The 19,408-nt window shown below is 43.9% G+C and overlaps 1 protein-coding gene across 2 annotated transcripts in view; it reads left to right on the forward strand.

Moving 5' to 3' along the window:
• PTPRT (protein tyrosine phosphatase receptor type T) overlaps positions 1-19,408 on the forward strand; it is a 1,006,475-nt gene that overhangs the window by 354,878 nt on the left and 632,189 nt on the right. For both annotated transcript variants that reach the window (XM_058562674.1, XM_058562675.1), the window contains exons 4-5: positions 8,891-8,972; positions 17,526-17,641. In XM_058562674.1, the coding sequence (XP_058418657.1) occupies positions 8,891-8,972; positions 17,526-17,641 (198 nt within the window). The remainder of the gene's footprint in view (positions 1-8,890; positions 8,973-17,525; positions 17,642-19,408) is intronic.

Here is a 19,408-nt window from a genome sequence, read left to right on the forward strand (position 1 = left end):
TCGAACTCAACCTCATCTCCTCTCTCATCCACCCACCCCTCTTTCTAAGCAGCAAACCCTCCTCCTTGTCTCATTCATCCTCCTTGGGCTGGTGTGGGAAAGCGTTTGTCTCTTGATTTCACCCTAAGCCATCCTTCCCCATGAAAATGTCTACGGTCCTCTTCCTGAGAAGAGTTCTGGTGAGCCAACATTTTTCTGTCTCTTATCTGTTGAGAAAATATCTGCAGCCTCTTGAAATTTTTGCTGTACAAATTCTCTGCTCAAGGACTGCAGAAGGCGAGGATAAAATGCCAGCCCCCATAAATCATGTCCTGACATATCCACACCCTCCCCCAAACGTGCACACCACCTGGGTTGTGGAGGGGTTGAGGGTGACTCATCTCTGAGCCTCTCTTGGGAAATTACTTCCTGGCTTTGCCCAGCAAATCATGCACCAGGAGAGGTTTGTGCCTTTCCTTGCAAGCCTCATCCCCCAACACCAGGAGGTCCCTAAAGTTCCAGGGGAGGGGGCATGTGTAGTTGACGGTAGGTCCGCATGGCAGAATGTCCTGCAGAGAAGTTGGGATTCCTAGTCTAGGCCTTCTATTCCAGTCCCTGCACTACAGGGTCCCTGTCTCCATACACTGACATGGAGCTCCACTGGGTATTGGCGTAGCCTACTTCTGCCGCCCTCCCCCTCCCCCTCCCTGCCTCTGTAAACAGACAGCACTGGAGTAGCCTCCGTAGTTCTTTACTTGCCCCTCTGGCTCTTCTACCATTCCTGACTTTCATTCCTCAAGGGTCTTCCTTTGAGTTTCCTTGTGAATACGCTTGGCTTGAAAATGACCCTTGTCCCTTTCCTCAGCACACCTGGGCAGGTCCTTCGATAGAAGGTCCTGGCATTACCTTGTCCCCTTGTGGTGTCTGTCCTGAGAACCTGGAGCTGGCTAGGTACTGGATGGGGTCTTCCTGACCAGGGCTCCCATGCCAGAAGCACACTGATGAGTGCTCATCTCCACCCGAGGCTGCAGGTGTCTTCTGGGGCACCTTCTGACGTGAAGAGAGGGCTCCGATGATCCACATTCGCCAGAGCTTTTTTGGCTCAGGGGCTCGAGCTGCAGCTATTTGCCCGCCTTTCCTGAACCACAAAAGGAAGCTCTATTCTGCTGTTTGGTTTGTTTGAGAGGGCTCCCTCTTGTTTCATCAACAGTGAGAATTCGGGGGACCCTCACATCTCCCCTGATGTCTGAATGTCACTGGTGATGCTGCTGGTTCCCTGTGAGCTGCCCCTTCAGCATCTTGCTGCAACCAAACCTGGTTGCTCTGATCTTGTTCCATAGCACCCTGCCCTGTGGCTTCTTCTAGAAGCTCCTCAAGGCCTAACTCGCATTTCGAGGTCCTATCGCGTGGTCAGAAACTTGAGCCATGAACCCTAGCAATAATTTGCGCTGCCAGAGTCCCATTCACAACTGTTAATCACGCAACATGGCTAAGGGGGTGTTTGGACCTTTGGGGTTCTATGTGATTTCTAGAGGCTGACCCTGCCAACTTTCTCCTACTACCCATTGCTTCTCCACGGCTGAGGCCTGCCATCCCGTAATATTTTAGTGGCACATTCTAGCCATTATTTGGGATCTCCCTCTCTGGTGGCTGGTGTTGTGCTCCCCAGAGTTGGTCCTTGTTTCTGGAAACAGGCAGCTGGCCCAGGAACTTGCAAGAGTTCAGTGTTCAGGGGTCCTGCCTCTGCACGTGAGTCCAAGTACACCCTTGAGGGTCCAAGCCCATGCAGCATGGACCTCCCTGCCTTTTCTTTCCTTTCTGGGGAGAATGGTGCCCTCCCACTCCCTGGCATTATTTCTGTTACACCCAGCCTTGCATCTGTATTGTTGACCCTCCATTCCCCAGGCATTGAGCAGTCTATCTCACGGCAGCTAGCATGACATTTTTTAAATCTAATTCTGGAGTGGCATGCCAAGGACAAGACCCTCTTGGCTCCTGCAGGTTTTGTGAACATTCTGCTCTGAGCAATCTGGCAGTGATGGGGAGGATGTTTCCCAGTTCTCTTCTGGGAGTTGCTTTATTCTCAGCTGCACCTGGGGCCTGCCCTTTGCTGTAAATGTACTGTGGACCCTAATTTCCTTGTCTTGTGAGTCTGGAGCCTTCATCAGGGATTCTGTGGGCTGTCATGGTCTTCTTCTCCATCCTTCTGTACTCTCTCCCCACCACCTTCCCCAAGTCCCTTGGCTCCTGCAACCACACGTGCCTCTTTATTTCCATGTACCTCCTCATGGACCCAAGGCCTAGCCTCTACCAGTCATGACTCACATCAGAGTCTGTTGAGTATAGGAACTTTAGTGGGGATTTGGGGTGGGGGGACAGGGGATAGTTACACTGGGCAGTCCATTACTTTCTCCCTCTCCCTAGATCTACCACCATTCCATTGCATTTTCCCTCTCATCTCCCATCCCTCTCCCCAGAGTAAGAGCAATAGTATAGTAACATTTATTGCTATCTTACCATGTGTATTATTAGCACTTTATGATTATTAACTCCTTTAATGAAAAACCAGAACATTCTTCCCATTAGTACTTACAGAATATTACTGTCTCATATTTGAGAAACCCAAGTCTCACCTACCCCAATGCTTTACAAAAACACTCCTGAGAGGAATTCTGATGAATGAAAGATTCTCTGTCTCATTATAGAATTCTTATTTCTGCACAAGAAAGGAGAGAGAACAGTGAACACATGTATGTTTCACTATCACACATCCTTTCTCCCATGACCAGCCTTGTGTTCATTCATGGAATATTTATTAATAATTATGACATAGGTGAGATACTGGGTGATGATGTGAGAAACAGACGAAGTATTAGAAGAGTTGAATCAAGTTAAAGTTTGAGTAACTGGCAAAAAAGTCAGAATTCTGCTTAACGAGGTGTTTTGGTTAGATGAGAGTTGGACTGCTTTTCATCAAAGTCCAGTTAGGGGCCTAGCCATGTACTGTGACCCAGGAGACCAGGGCCTCATTCCTTGATCCACGCCTAGCTTCTTTTTCTGAGCTTCAGTAACTCAGCTGGCTCCACCTCTTAGGGCTGTTAAGAGGGTAGCTCAAGACCACATAATAAATGGTCAATATTGTGGACCTTATTGTTGTGGTTATATTTCTCTATTTTTATTGTCATTCATTCTTAGTTGATGAGGTGCCCATTGTGGTCAATACCAATCCCCCACTGGTATCCTGACCCCAATTGACTCCTGCCCACTCTAGAAGCTTGTTTCATCGATCCATCATCCCCTTGTATTTTATGCTATTTCTCTGACTCATTCCTCTCTACCTAAAATTATGTTCCAATCTCTACCATCCTAAAAAAATCTTCTATTGGGTTTTTTAGCACTTGGCCCTGGGCCCTAGCCCTCTTCTCTGAACTGTCTACTCTGTCTTCCAAGATGACCTCATCTAGTTCTATAGCTTGAAATGACATTTAGCTGCTGAAGCTACCATGTTTGTAACTCTGGTCCTAAATTAGCCATGAGCTCCGGAAACATAATGCCAGCTTCCTCCTCAACATATCCATTAAGAGGTTTAATTGGCATCTCAAACTTACATGGCCAAGAGAAATCTTGACATAGCCCTGCCGGTGCACACATGTTCATCATGTCACCTTCTCTATGTCAATAAATGACACCAGAATCAGCCTAGAAGCTCAAGCCCCAAACTGAAGAGTCTTCACTGAGCCTTCTCTTTCTTCCACTCCTCCCCTCTTAATCTAACAGTGATTATTTTCATCTCTATCTTGAAAATATCTCTCAAACCATCGACATCTTTATTCTCCATAGCCACCACTATCATCAAAGTCATCTCGTCTTTTGATTGGATGGCTACAATAGCAATTGATGGGTCTATTTGTTTCATTCTTGCTCAGCTGCCTACCTCCCAATTTCCACAGAACAACCAGAATGATCTTTTTAAAATGTAAATTAGATTATGTCACTTCCCTGCTTTAAATCTTTCAGTGACTTAGAAGAAAATACAAGCTCCCTACTATTCTTGTAAGACTCCACGTCATCTGACCCCAGCCCGACACTGCAGCCTTGCGTTGTGCCTCTCTAGCTCACTCGCTATATCGCAGCCACACTAGTCTCATTCTCATATTCCTTGATCATCCCAAGCTCTTTCCTGCCTCATGGGCTTTGCACTTGCCACCACCTCTTCCTCAACTGTCTGCTTTCATCCCTCTGGTCTCACCTTAATTTATCACCTCCTTAGAGTTCTTTCCTGACCACTCGAAGGAAAGTAGACCCTCCTTAGTTACTCTTAATCACAATCTTTGGTTTATTTCCTTCATGACACCAATCACCAAATGAGTTTAATGTTACATATTTATTTGTTTAATTTCCATCTCAAGTCACTAGAATGTGAAGTTTATCAGGGTTAGGACCCTAATTGTCTTGTTCACTTCAATAGCCCCAGCATGTGTCTCAGTGTTTGGTACAGAGGAGGGTCTCTGAAAATATTGAATGAATGAATGACCGAATGAAGACACTGTTCCTGTTCCCAATGGATTTAAAGTTGGTGGAATGAAATACTTCATGAACAAGCAATTATAATACGGTGTGATAGGTGCTGTAGTGGAGTTAATTGCACAGCGGTACATGACATAGCGATACTATAATGGGCGGAGAGATAGGAAAATATAATGCGCTTTAAAGCATTTAGTTTTTGTTGTAAATATAAAATAGCACATATTTATTATAGAAAATTTGAAAACTCCAGAAAAGTGTAAAGAAGAAAATATTCATCCACCATAATCTCTCTAGTGTCATTAAAAGAAAAAATTGCCTTCAATAAATTATTACCATTCCTACTTCATCTTTTGTGAATTACCTGTTGAAGTCACTTGCCAGTTTTCTTTTGGAGAGTTTATTTTGCTGATTCTTAAGAATCCTTTACACAAAACATGTTATTTACCTTTTAGCTAGCATATGTATTACAGATATTATTCTCAACTTGCCATTTGACTTTTAATTCTGTTTCAGACTTTCGTTAACATACAAAACAAACTTTGACATCATAGTTATTGAGAAAGTGTTGCATGTTTAAGAAATATACAATATTTCAATTTTAAGAAATTGACTTTTAAGCTTTTGTCATTAATTTCTAGCTTTAGTGAATTTGGGTAGAAAATGTATAGACCGAAACCTTACAATTTCTTCTTTGAGGGATTTATTGAAGTTATACTTTAGCCTATTATATAATCTTGTGTAAATAATCCATGTGCATTTGACCAGAAATTTCATTCTCTCTTTATATTCATTAACATGTCTAGTAAATACATTATTCTTCATATTATATACTCACTTGATATCTTTATTTTTTCCTATTTGATTGGTCAGAGTCTAAGGTATGGGTTAAAGTCTTCAAATACTGTTTGTTTTTTCCCCCATCATTTTCTCCTTTTAAGTCTATTGACTCATGCATTTTTTTAAAATGACCATTTTAGTTCACTTACTGGTGTTTATTTTTCTTTTTAATTTAAATCCTACTTTGATGCTTTTACAGTATTTTTGCAACAACTGTTTTCTGTTTACTTGCATTTCCTTATTATGTCTTTGTTCAACTTGTTATATTCTTAAGGTTACTGAGTCATTCTGTTTTAGGTGTTTATCTTATAGCATACAATTAGACTTTGCTTATTTAGATAGTCTGAAGGCTTTTCTCTATTTTAACCCATTTATATTTATTGTCACAACAGAAATATTTTTTTCTTAATTTTGTCATTTTTATTACACAATTTTAATGCTTTTATGGTATTTTTTTAAATGTATTTTCTGTGTATTTTTTTAAATTTTTTTTCTGATACACTTTGCTTTTGGTTTTCTTTGAATTATTAAAAATATAATTAGACACATAATTCTTTATAGTAAGGTCTTCTGTTGACTTCCTCCTCTGCAGGATGAGGCAGCTATCACACTTCTATTTCTGCAAACTTTCCCCCTACCCACTGCACAATTTTGTTTTTAAGTCTCTCAGAACGACCCTTCTATCCTAGTGAATCCCTCTTCCAGAGTGGTTGTCATGCGGGTGCCAGCTGCTCTATGTTTGGTGTGACTGTCATTCCCAAGTCACTTTACATAATTCCCAGGCAGCCATGTATTGTCTCAGTGATAGGTCTTATCACCCAAGGAAGCTGCCTCTTCACAGCCATCGTCACCCTCTCCACCAGTTCCCTCTTCACTTATAGCTGTTGGAGCTTTGGGCCCCGCTGAGACCACTGACCTCTGAATCCACTAACCTAGAGTAACCACATGGACCACAAAAAGATTCTACATGGAACTTTTCCCATTGATGACATCACCCACCCTACATTCCATCCACAGGCTTAAACTGAGGAGTAAAGGACAGGAGGGAGAGGGTCTATTTTGTGGGCTGTCGAGGTTGTAGAGATGAAAAGCAACAAAGATTTGAACCAGAGCACTGGCATTGCTATCCAACTGGTTTTGACCTACAAAATGGTTACTTCATATGGTTCAAGGTAATAGCAGAGATGGAAAGACATGGGCAGATTTGAGAAATATGAAGAAGACAGAATCAAAAAGAAAATAAATGGGAGGAATGAGGCAGAAGGAGAAGTCCAGGCAGATGCTTAACTCTGAATCTTCAATGACTGGGTTGGGTCATAGTGCAACCCACCAAGGTCCATGTTTCAAGACGGATGGCCTTTTGGGCAATGAGGGAGATGGTTTGCTAGGGAAGCTACTCAGATCTGTGGCATACAGATTGCGCTTGAGGATCTGTGTAACAGCTAGGTGGAAATACAGATCTGTGAGCTGGATAAGTGAGACTGATGTTCAGGTGAAAGGTCTAGAGAGGAGAGCCGGGCTTGGGGATTGTCAGTGAATTGACAGCCATTGAAGGAAGAGTGTGTGCAGTAAAAAAAATGAGTAGAGGAGGCCCACATTTGAAGGGTGGTTGTAGGAGGAGAAGTGCTTACAAAGAAGCCTGTGGTGGAATAGTCCCAAATTTATGAGAAAAACCATGAGAGTGATTTGTCACCTGAGCCTAAATATCAGAGAGACCTAGAAAGGAAGAACCTATGAACATTGACAGTTGTAGCAGAATGGTCAAGTATTAATAATAATTATAGCAAACATTTGTTGAGAACCTACCACGTGCCACACATTATTCTAAGTAGTGTATTAACTCCTTTAATCTGAATAATTACCCAGTGAGATAGACTATAATTACAGATGAGTAGGTAACTTGCCCAAGGTCACACACTAGTAAGTGGTACAGCCAGGACTGGAACCCAGGCATTCTGATCCAGAGACTAAGTACCACACTATCTTTCTTCTTAAGTAAGATAACGATTGAAAAATATCTATTGGAGTTAGCAAATAAGAGATTATTGGTGTCTGCCGTGAGAGCTGTTTGGGGGTGAGTGTTGGGGACAGAGTCTAGATTATAGTGGGTTGAAGTTTTACAGTGGGAATTAAGGAATTGTTGAGAGTGAGTGTAGATAAGACTGTGGTGAATTTTAAATGTGATTGAAACACAATTGAACTGTACTAGAGAAGAACCTGCTGCCAAAGAGTAGCTTTAAAGAATAAGAGAAACTCAAGTGTTTATGTATGTCAAAGTCAGGGATGAAAGGGAGGGTTTGGAGATACAGGATAAAGAGAGAGAACCAGAAGGACCAAGAAGCTGGAAGATGCAGCAGAGAGAGATAGGGTTCAAGGGCACCAGCATGCCTTGCAGAGAGGAGGCAGTGGTTGGTATGGATGTAGTAGGTTGATGGGTTAGAAGTTAGAAGTCAGCTGCTCTTGCCTCTTGAAGATGTGGGTGTCTTCTGGGATTGAGTGGGTGGATGTTGAAAGAGGAACATTTGTGTGGGGTACGAGAGTGGAGAAGGTAGATTTGCAATAGGCTTACCATAGTTGAAATAAGGGTACGAAGGAATTGGGGCTTTTAGTGAGAGCCAATGTAGTGGCTTGTTGAGAACGTAGGGAGGTCCAGGCAGGCTTATAGAGTCTAGAAAAGTTGAGGTCCAGGGTAAAATATGAGCATGAGGAGCAGGTGTAAGAGGAGTGAGTTGGAAGAGAAGTGTGGGGTAGGAGGCTGTGCCAAAATACAGGAAGATGGAATTTCCAATTTCTGGAGTGGAGAAGGATAAATATGAATGTGTGGCTGAAGCTGATCAGAAGATAAGGCCATTGGAATTAGGGAGGTTAAGTGTGTTGGTCATGTTGTCCACACAGATATTCCCAACTCCTAGGTGAAGATGGAGGTTAGATGACAAATAAACTAACTGAGTTTTAAATCTTTACTGAAATAAGCAATTTGGGTGGGAGTCAGAATGGAGAATTCAAAGAACTTGTTGCCCTTGGACTCCTGGATACCAACAGTCGTGCATGGGGCTCATTTTCCAGAGGTATTATTAAGAAATTTAGATGGAATATGTTCCTTGGGGATGTAGAATAAAATCAGGGTAAACCCTCCTTGGCTTATGGTTGCTCCAAAAGGAAACTTCTCCCTCACCCTTCGTAAGAAAGTTGGGATATTAAGAAGACATTTTTCTCTGTGCTTCACTTGAAACAACAATGAGAAGATGCAGATTGGGGTCTCCAGGCCATATTTGGGTGTTTTTCCTGCATCCAAGTGTTATTTCTGAAATCCATTAAAAGTGTTCCACGTGGCTGACTTTTCTTTTCCTAGTCGCCAGAGTGTGGCCTTTTTACCTTGTTTTGAAAATCCAAGTCAATTGCCGGGGTAGCATCCTAGCCTAATGTAAGGCTTCTTTGGGTGGTTCTGATGGAAAGCAGAAACATAAAGGTTTGGGGCTGGGCAGATTCCTATGATGAATGCCTCCAACCACTTCTGCAAAATTGACTCCCACCCTGTGTGTTGCAGGTGATATTTGAATCCGTCTCTTTGAAGGGTCATCCTGGCTACATCGCTGTGGACGAGGTCCGGGTCCTCGCTCATCCGTGCAGTAAGTCTGTTCCCTCCTCCTAACACAGCCTTGCTCTATGCCAGACTGGGCAGCTTGGAGGCTGCAATCCCCCCTATTTATTCAGCTCACAAACGTCTCTCACTCTCTCTCTTTTTTAATCCTTCAAAAATGCTTACATACTCAATGCAATCAGTCCTGAATAAATCCATAATTTCGCCGGCCTTTTCAACAGGCAGCACCTACAGGAATTTGCAGAGAGTGGCAAAACGTCTTCGTTTGAATCTCTCTCCATTATTAAGGGAGTCTAAAGTCCTGATTGTTTATTAGTGGGATTCAGACCACTGAAGTGGAAGAATTAGAGGGCTTTGGATAGAGTCTTGTGCGATTGTCTTAAAAAAGAACACCACCAAAGCACTGAGCAAATTAGCACACTGTTCACTCACAGGGAAAAGTATCCCAAAGCTATTAATCCTTTAAAAGTAATTTTAAATACACTCATCAGCTCCGTGTAGGCGTAGGGAGAGATTTCTCACAGTGGTTAGTACTTATGGTGTGGTTTCAAGAGTGCTCAAAGGCATCCCACTCCTTCATGTCCATCCAACTTCCCCTTGAAGTTCTCTCTCTTTGCTGTATTTAGTCTAAGATATTTGAACGTGTTTGAGCAAGGAACTGTGGTTCCCAAGTTTGCTAAATCTCAGAGGGGACAAGTCCTGGGTGCAAGTAGTTGAGATGACATCATATCTAGAGACATTTGGTGGGGGTGGACTGTAATCAAAAGGATGTGCGTGGGGATTATGGCAGCCCCTAGGGGGAATAGCTGGGATATGCCAGCCCCATTAGTTTGTTAGTGTTCTGCAGATTGGAGATTTCCATTTAGTTTCTTGGCAGCCATCTGGTTCCAGGTAACTCCTAGTAGGGTTCTCTCTTCTCTCTCCTTATAGCCGTGAGTCATGCTATATTGGCTATGGTGCAGTTTGCTGTTCCTTCAAGAGACATCACGTGCCCTGGCCTTATATGCCTTCCAGTCCTCGCATTTAGGGGCTATTCTCATTTCAGCCCCATCCATGTTGCTTTAATTGAAATGACTCTTCCCACTTCTGCTGCAGTGAATTTGTCAGAGCCTTGAACATCACTTCCTTCCCCTGGCACTAGAATGCCATTGTTTGACTCATTGTCTTAGATCACCTTCTCGGAGGAATTTGGGACAAGTTCCAAGGGATTTTTGGCAAGACGGTATTTTGGATAACCGTGTTTGATGTCTGTGCAAGAGAACTCTCCTTCCCAGAAATCAACCAGCATCTCAGGAATACTGAGATCCTACTAGACTCTCCATTACTGTGGCTTAAGATCCCTACCATCTAGGTTACTTCCTGAGTCTTTGGGATTTTCTCTGGTGGGTCTGTCCACTCAGTCATTCCTGGCAAATGTCTCTGCTGAACCAGACCTCGTGTGAAAAGGGTCCCAGAAATCCCCCCAGCTATGCAGGGTTTATATAGTGGATATGCAGATGAGCCCTCCTCACCAAGATTAAGTCTTTCCCTCCCTCTGACTGCTGGGAGGCAGCATCAGCTACCCATTGGAGAATGATCTTTGACCTCAGACTGGGCACCTGTGTTGGGAGATGTCTGCTCTACCTGCGGTCCACTTAACCTCACACACTGAACCCTGAACAGCCACCAGTTTAAAGCAGTCTCTCTTAAACAAGTCTCAGTCTTCCCCAAGCCCTACACGCATTCCATCCCCATAGAGGACACTCACCTTTGCTGCAACCAGCTACCTTCCTGCTTCTTACACTGTGCTTGATTCTTGTACTTGCTCTTTCTAGTAGGTGACATTTGCTTCTTCCCTGGAGAATCTTGCCTGGGACCCCAGAACTCTGTGCTCTAATGAGCATTTTCATCTCCACCATGATGCCAAACCTTACAGCTGTCTCTTTTCTCAGCCTCAGCCACCTTCAAGGCCAGATTGGTAAAAGGTTTGCCTTAACTCCAAGCACTGTCCATGGTTTGCCATTGCAGCCAAATGCTTCCTTCTTTCTGAGAAATCTCCATGGGAGAGGGTTCTTTGGAGGGCATTTGGATGGCTTTCCACCCGCCAAGTCTCATGGCTCCCCTTGGAATCCTCCTCTCATTAGGGCTGCTCCTGAATTTAGGATTCTTCTGACGGCTTCGTTCTCTTCCTGCCTAGAGTGTGGATTGCATGGTTATGAGATCCAGTTACCCAGCAAATGGGCCATGGGATATAACTCAGGAAGACATGACCCTGGCTGTGTTCCTGCGTAATTCCTTCAACTGAGTTCAACCTTGACGCTCAGGCGGCTTAAGCTGAAACTTCCCAGAAATCAAAATGTGAGGACCCTGCAATAGTGGCCAGAATTGGGAAAACTCCATTTAACTATATGTACGCATACTGGCAGTGCATATAGTCCTTAGGGGTCTATCCACAGCTTATGAGTCATGTGGAGTTGAGTGAGGCCCACCAAAGGCCCCTTCCCAAAGCCCCATGCTCAGTCCATGTCCAGTCCATGTTTTTATTCATCCTTTCTTTCAACAAGTGAATTACAGAACAGTAGCCACGTGTCAAAAACTTCTGCTGGCCACAGGGGATATGTAAGTGATCAAGATAGGTTAGGTCCTTGTCCCCATAGTGTTAACTTAGCAGAGGGACAGAGGGAAGAAAGACACTAAGTAAGTAACTAATATTAAATAGTAACTTACATGATTTCAGATAGTGATAGTGCTATGGATATAATAAATATGAGCAACTGGGATCTCCTTAGATAGAATGGTCAGGAACGGTGTCTTTGAATATGTGACCTGAGCTGAGACCTGAATCATAGCAAGGAGTTCACTGTATAATGATTTGGGGAGGGGGGCATTCTAGGCAGAGGAAACAGCAAGTGCAGAGACCCTGCAATGGGAATAACATGATGCTCCTGGAGTATCCAGAGCAAAGGGAGCACAGGGGAAAGTCGTCTGAGCAAATCTTGGGGAGGGAAGCTGGGGCCTGGCCACACAGGGCCCTGAGCATCATCCTGAGCAGTTTAGATTTTAATGTAAGTGCAGGGAGGCACCACTGGTGGGGTTTATGCTGGGGGTTGATTTGATCTCATTTAAGTTTTAATGAGATTTATTCTGCTCTCTGGCTACTCAGTGGAGAACAAGTTGAAGGGGAATAGACAAGTCGGGAGGCCTGTTAGGAAGAAAGTTCTGGAGTCAGGCAAGAGATGGTGGTGGCCTGGACCAGGGTGGTGGATAGACATCCATTGATCATTTACCATGTAGTTACTGAGCATGTACTCCATGCCAGGCACTGTTCTGGGTTATGGGAGTGTGTAACGCAGATGCATTCTGTGCCCTCATTGGCTTCTATTGAAGTGAAAGAGACTGAAAATGAGACAAATAATCAGGTAATTATATGATCTGTAACAGAGGGTATATTCATTTGCTAGGGCTGCTATAATAAAATGCCACAGACTGAATGTCTTAAATGACAGAAATTTATTTTCCCACAGTTCTAGGGGCTAGAAGTCAGGATGAAGATGGCAGGGTTGGCTTCTCCTGATGCCTTTCTCCTTTGCTTACAGATGGCCACCTTCTTGCTGTGTCCTCACGTGCTCTTTCCTCTGTGTGCACATGCCCCTAATGTGTCTTTCTCTGTTGAAATTTTTTCTTCTTGTAAAGACATCAGATAGATTGGACTAGGGCCAACCCTAAAAGCTTCATTTTACTGTAATCACCCCCTTAGAGACCCTTTCTCCAAATACAGTCACTGTCTGAGGTATTGAGCGTTAGGGCTTCAACATACGAATTTTGAGGGGCACAATTCAGCCCATAATGGAAGGTAAGCAAGCAGTGCTATGAAGAAACATGGAGCATAGAGTTGGAGAGGGGTGGACAGATTAGAGATATATTTAGGAGGTAGAACCAACTGGTCCTATTTGATGGGTTAGTTTGGGAGCAGAGGCATCAAAAATGGTGCACTTCCAGATTTTTGGCTTACGCTGCTGAGCAGTGCAGGCTGAGGTGGCGTGAGTTAGGGAGAATTGAGCATGAGCGCTGCCTTCCAAGGTACCGACCGTGCGTGGGTCCTGGGGGCTGCTCATGGGATCCCGAGTCGTGCAAACTGCTAGTGGTTTCTGCACCGTCCTTTAGATTGACAGTGCTTTTTCCCCAACCCAGCCTTAATATTAATACATTTATGACTGCACTCATAGGTTGTTAAAAATTTAACTATATTGAGAAATATACATTCTCTTTCTGTCCTCGGGCTTTGTAATTTTCCACTTCTGTCATCCAAAACATTTTTTCTATTAACATATGGTCAGTGTTTATCGATAAGCAATTCCACTGAGTTTTCCAAAAGTTCCAGGGGGATTTGTGCCTGATTTGCAATTGTATTTCTTGATCAATTTGAGCTGAAGTGATGACTTTCAATGCTTGCCTCACAGCTTCCAAAAGTGACCAGACAACAGCCGTAATACCCAAAGGAAATTATTTTCTCTTACCAACTGAAACCTCTCGTCTATATTTTATAGCCCATTTAACATTTTTGTGTTATTCTAAAAGTATTTTAGCCATAGTTACCCTCCGCCGTCGTTTCTCAGTGTTAGCCATTAGCAGGGCCACTGCCATTATAACCACGTGCGATAAATGTCAGCGCAATTTTCCACTCAGTTTCAAAGTTTCTAGTTCCTAAATTGACTTTTAGAATTTTTTACTCTTTTTTTTTCCATCACAACCTTGTGGGGCCATGTCACCGAGCCCAGGGAGAGTCTGCAGCACGTTTCTAATGTATGTACTGCACTCTCTCCTCGATTGTGTGGCTTCCTACTGAGCGCTGTCAGGTTTAAAGAGCGAGATAAAGGGCACAATAATATGTCTTCAGATGCAGCACTGACATCTGCGGGAGTTTAAATGTCACCAACATGAAGGCAGTTTGCCCCAAATGCACAGCCAGTTTTCTGTTAACCCCATTCAGCGGGATCCTATTTTGGGGGTGCTGGGTCTCAGTGGAGAGTGAGCGTGGAATGCTTAAAACCAGGAGCTGGTGGTTGATCTGGGTCCCGAGGTCAACTGTGTTTGGCCGAAGATTGGTGAGTGGAAGCTAGTGGGATAATTTCTTTCCCAGAGCTGCAGATGCTGGGGAAAAGAACAGCTGAGAGAGTGTAGAGCTCAGGCCTGGACTGGAGTGAGGGGATGGGAAGAGGATCACAGAGGCCAGGAACTCAGAGAGGTGGACCAAACAGGTCCCCAACATAAGGAAGATCCCGAGAGAGAGATCTGTCGTGAGCTGGAGATGAGGCCAGGGCTCAAAGAGCAGAGACGAGAGTCAGGCACGTGGAGAGAGTGCTAAGCAGGAGGGTGATCTGGATAAGTTCCTGTGTTAGGAACCACCATCTAGGGCCAGCATTCATGTGATCCTGCAGCGTGACGCTTGGAGGGCATGCTGGGTGGGGGCATCACTGGATTTATGGCTTTAGTTCAGGCAAGACTGGCCAGTGGGAATTGCTCCAGATGACTTACATAAGAGCTGGGTAACAGAAACCACAAACTTAAAGAGCACATCTGCAGACGTGTTTTGTTAAGTCTGCATGGTGTTTTAATAAAATTCAGTCAAGACTTTAGAGTGAGAGATTTCACATAAAACCTGGATTTCTTACTTGCCTTGAGAAATCGGATGATTGGCTACCCTGAGCAAAGCACTCTCGCATGGCCTCCATCTGCTGGATTTAAGTAACCTGCCCCCTTTCAATGGGCATGGAGTCTTTATCCAGTTGTCCTAAGTCCCCACCACTCCTTCTTGCCTCCTCAATGCTGGGGCTGGGTCAGATACCCAGTTATTACTGTGCTTGCAATGATTTTCTTACACAGTCATGCACTGCGTAACGACATTGCAGTCAGTGACGGACCGAGTATATGACAGTGGTCCCATAAGATTAGTACCATATAGACTAAGTGCGTAGTAGGCTATACCATCTAGGTTTGTGTAAGTACACTGTATGGTGTTCGCACAACGATGAAATAGCCTAACGATGCATTTCTCAGAACGTATCCCCGTCATTAAGTGATGCATGTCTGTATAGAGAAATCTATTTTATCCAGGTCTCTATCTAAAGTGGGCAAATGAATGATGGGCAAGAAGGTGGTGTTTTTGCTTTGTTTTCCGACTGAACTACTTATTCATTTACATAACTCTCTGGCTCCTGTAGGTGCATGGGTTCAACATGTCTGCTGTAAACCATCCATGTTTCACCAGAATATTAACACTAGGGGCCATTAAGCCTCTAAATTCTCTACCACTGAACCTTGAAGGGAGAGAGGAGTGGGGTAGATGATGAAAGAATTAAGGCAAAAGGTCTGCGGCTTAGAAGGAGAAGGGAGGAGTCAGAAGCAAGCAGGGACATTGATTGAGAGAAGATCCATTTCTAACTGCTCATGTCCCAGAAGTTAAGCCACTTGCCCAGTGTACCCTAGGGGTCAGGAGAAGCATCCCTGTGTAAGATCCAGCACAAACCCTTGCAACATTGCACCTAAGACTCTGCGCTCCCTCCCTACACAGAGTAGATGTTCCTTCCCCCATAGACCCGTGGCATAAATTGGCTTACAGGATTCACTCTCTTCCCCCTTGAAGAATTGACTTGAACTGATAGTTCCAAAAATAATTTTACAAAATTATACAGCAGAGCAAAAGGGAAACAATTTCAGACAATCAAAGCAGCGTGACATTTGTCAGGTTGACTGGATGCAGGAATCTTCAACTCTGAGAAGCCCACAAGGAGAGGTCTTCCCTGGCCCTCCGACTGTCGACGCCACTCTAGTCGTGGGCTCCTGAAAGTAGCCTGAGGGGTTGCTGAGCTGTTGTTATTTGTTTAAAAGCCTGAGCAGAAGGTACATGTTTTCACGCAGCAAGTCTGCCTTATCATGCCAAGGTTCTTGGCTTTTGCTGAGCCTTACAGGTGGTGACACAGTTTGGTGGACCAGATAAGATAGTTCAAAGCGTGAAGGCCATGGGGACAAATGGCGAGGAAAGGGATCCCTTGTGAAAATTGGGAACAAGAAGAGGAGCCTGGGGAGTGAGCACAGCCTTGCCCACGAGCCCTTTCTTGGACCCTGGGCTCCAGTGACGCCACTGACCTTCCATTGCCAGGATGCAAGAGAATGGGCTAGTTAAATGCTGAGCTTTGGGTTAAAATGGACGCGGACTGAATTCTTTTTCTGTCATTAATGCTGTGTAGCTTTGGGCAAATTACACTTGGTGAGCCTTGGTTTCTGCTTCTCTAAAAGAGGAATAACACTAGTGTCTGCTTTACAGAAATGTTATGAAGTTAAATTAGATAAAACATGTAAAAGCATTTATCACACTGCCTGGCATTGTAGGAGCTTTCAATAAATGCTATTATTGTTATGATTTATCTCTCTGGATATTTGACTCCTTCTGGAAAGATGACCAACGGCTTGTGTTGAGCCTCCTTGATCCTCTTAACAACTCTCCTTTTGATCTCATTCTGGGGTAGTCGATGCCTGGTTCATCATTGATTTGATTCATGCGGTAGGGATCCTCGGCACTTTTGTGCTTCAGTGAAGAAACGCATTCTTCTAGACATAGGTTATCAACCCACTCATCTTTGGAGAGCTTACATAGGGGAGAACCTGTCTCCACAAACTAGGAAAGTGATGAACCCAAGTTACCCAACATAAACATATGTTTAATTCTGGAATTGATTGCTTACGGACACTGTGAGTTTCTTTTGAAAGTCCTTTCTCCTGTTATGCCAAGTCTCCAGAGTAAATGTCCCACCTCCCTCCCATCCTTAGGAGATACTATAGCTTAGAGTAAAGAGTGTAGACGCTGAACATTTCTTGAATTCTCTGTGCCTCGGTTCACTCACTGTGAAACAGAGATAATAGCACTAATAACTGCATTGGGTTAGATTAGTTACTGTGTATAGACATTGCACATGACACCCATCACATAATAAGTGCTAAGTGAACGGAAGCTACTAGTGTTCTCCTCTGCCTTTTCTCCCTTCTCCACTCTTTGCCTTCCTCGTCATCTGCATCATCAGCATCATCACCAAGGCCACGTGTGGAGATCTCAGGCCCAAAGGTGCTTCACTTCTGCTTTCTTCTTTCTGCTCACCCAGGCTACAGGGAGGAATCTTCTATGGTGAACACCCCTCCAACCCAATTTCTTCTTTCAAACATGGCAGTATTGCCTAGCAGCTAATAATATGGATTTGAAGTTCTCAGAGACCTGGATTCATATCTTAGCTACCCCCCTTTCTGTCTGTCTGACTGTGCCAAACTATGGAACCCCTCAGAACCTTAATTTTCTGATCTGTGAAATGGAGATACTGCGCACCTCATGGATTTTTGTGAGGTTTAAGTGAGAGGATGCATGTGAAGCTCTTAGAACATTTCCTAGCGCATGGCAAGTTATCAATTAACAGTAGCTCTTCACTGAGCCAGGCCACTTCCCAGGCACAAATTCCACCCTGCCCAGTGCCCATCTTGAGCTCTCATCTACCAACAGGGAAGTGGTGCAGGCTGTTGAATTCTGTCCTCATGTGCCCTTTGGTTTCTCTCTTAGGAAAAGCACCTCACTTTCTGCGGCTCCAAAATGTCGAGGTGAACGTGGGGCAGAATGCCACGTTTCAGTGCATTGCTGGTGGGAAGTGGTCTCAGCATGACAAACTTTGGCTCCAGGTAAGGATGGGAGAGGCCCGCTCCTCACACCTGCCCATCCCTTTATAAGAGAAGAAGGTGTGTGCTGTGATGAAGGGCTTGGTGGGGAAGGGGAAGGGATATTTTTTAAGTTTCTCTGTGCTTTGGATGATGCTCTGCATCTGTGATCTTGTTAAATCTTAACTCTAATTCTGTTATGTCAGCATCAATATGCCCATTTTACAGATGGAGAAAATGAGACCACAAACATACAAGTGCCAGAACTAGAATTTGCCAACTATGACCTTTCCAAACTGCCCTCTAACCAACTTTGTCCTTTAAGCCCAGACTCCCAGGGCTGAGACAAACTGAATATTTTAGATTCTGGGTACATTTGCATTTCCATATGGCTTTTAGAATCAGTTTGTCAATTTCCACAAAAAAGCCCGTTGGGATTTTGGTGGGGATTGATTGTATTGAATCTATAGATCACTTTGGGGAAAACTGACATCTTAGCAATACTGAGCCTTCTGACCATGAACGTGGTATATTTCTTCACTTAAGATCTTCAGTAATTTCACTCAGCCAGGTTTTGTAATTTTCGGTGTACAGATCTTGCACATCTTTTGTCAGACTTATCCCTAAGTGTCTCATATTTTTTGATCTCATTGTAAAAGGCATTTAAAAAAAGTCTCAATTTCTGATTTTTCATCACTGGTATATAGAAATACAATTGACTTTCACATATTGATCTTGTACCCTGCAACCTTGTTAACTTTACTATGGCTATTTAAATTTAAATTAATTAAAATAAATGCAAAATTCAGATTTTGACAGGCCCAGTCACACTAGCCACATTTCAAGGGCACGATAGCCACGTGCATCTAGTGGCCACCGTGTTAGAGAAATCCAGATAGAGAACATATCCGACATTGCAGAAAGTCTTATTGGAGAGCATAGCTCTGGAAAGACATCGCCTCTGGTTCAAGGAAACAAGAATATTGCTTGAAAGAAGCTAACTCCACTTACCTCCAATTCATATGTTAAAAGATCTCTACCATCTCTTCTGACTGCCGTAGTTTGGATGTTGGTCCCTCACCCGTGCCCGGCTCACTGTGATGGGAGTTCATGGTGTCCCTTCTCTTGTTGGAATTGAGCCCATTTCCTGCAGTTGGAAAATCCCCCTGCAGAGAGAGCATCTCCAGGGGCTAACAGCTCCTCTTTGCTCCTTAGCAGGACAGTGGAATGAGAATAACAGTAATGCCTGCCTCTCTTGCTTCCCTGGGCTGTCTACACACAAAGAGAGCACAGTCAGTCACTCAAATATTAAGTAGTGCTATTTTCTCTTTTCATTATAATTAGTATTAAAGTGCATCAGGCTCCCAAGATGCTCTGTCATTTCAATAGCATTGCCTGGGTTGGGTCACGAAAACGAGATGAAACAGTCACAGTACTTTCAGCACCTCTATTTGGGTTTTCCAATTATTCTGTGATCGTTATTGCTACGGTTCTGAGTTGCATTCCCTAAACTTGGGCCTGTCGGCGGAAGGATGTTAAAGCAGAATGTAATGGAAGTTTGGAAGACGATAGATAGAAACACGTGGTGTGGAGCTCTTCCACAACTTATTTATTTATCTACTTTTCAGTGTAAACCAAGTCTTATTGCACAAAACGTTTTTCAGGTGGCTTACAATGGGACATAAAGCGTGACAAGATAGCATAAATTAAAAGTGAGGCGACACGAGATAGGAGGAAAAGAACACACTGGAACTGGTAATAATGCTAAAACCGCATTTCTTTATATCTGCT

This window comes from Diceros bicornis, chromosome 19 (genome assembly GCF_020826845.1).
Source record: "Diceros bicornis minor isolate mBicDic1 chromosome 19, mDicBic1.mat.cur, whole genome shotgun sequence".
NCBI lineage: Eukaryota > Metazoa > Chordata > Mammalia > Perissodactyla > Rhinocerotidae > Diceros > Diceros bicornis.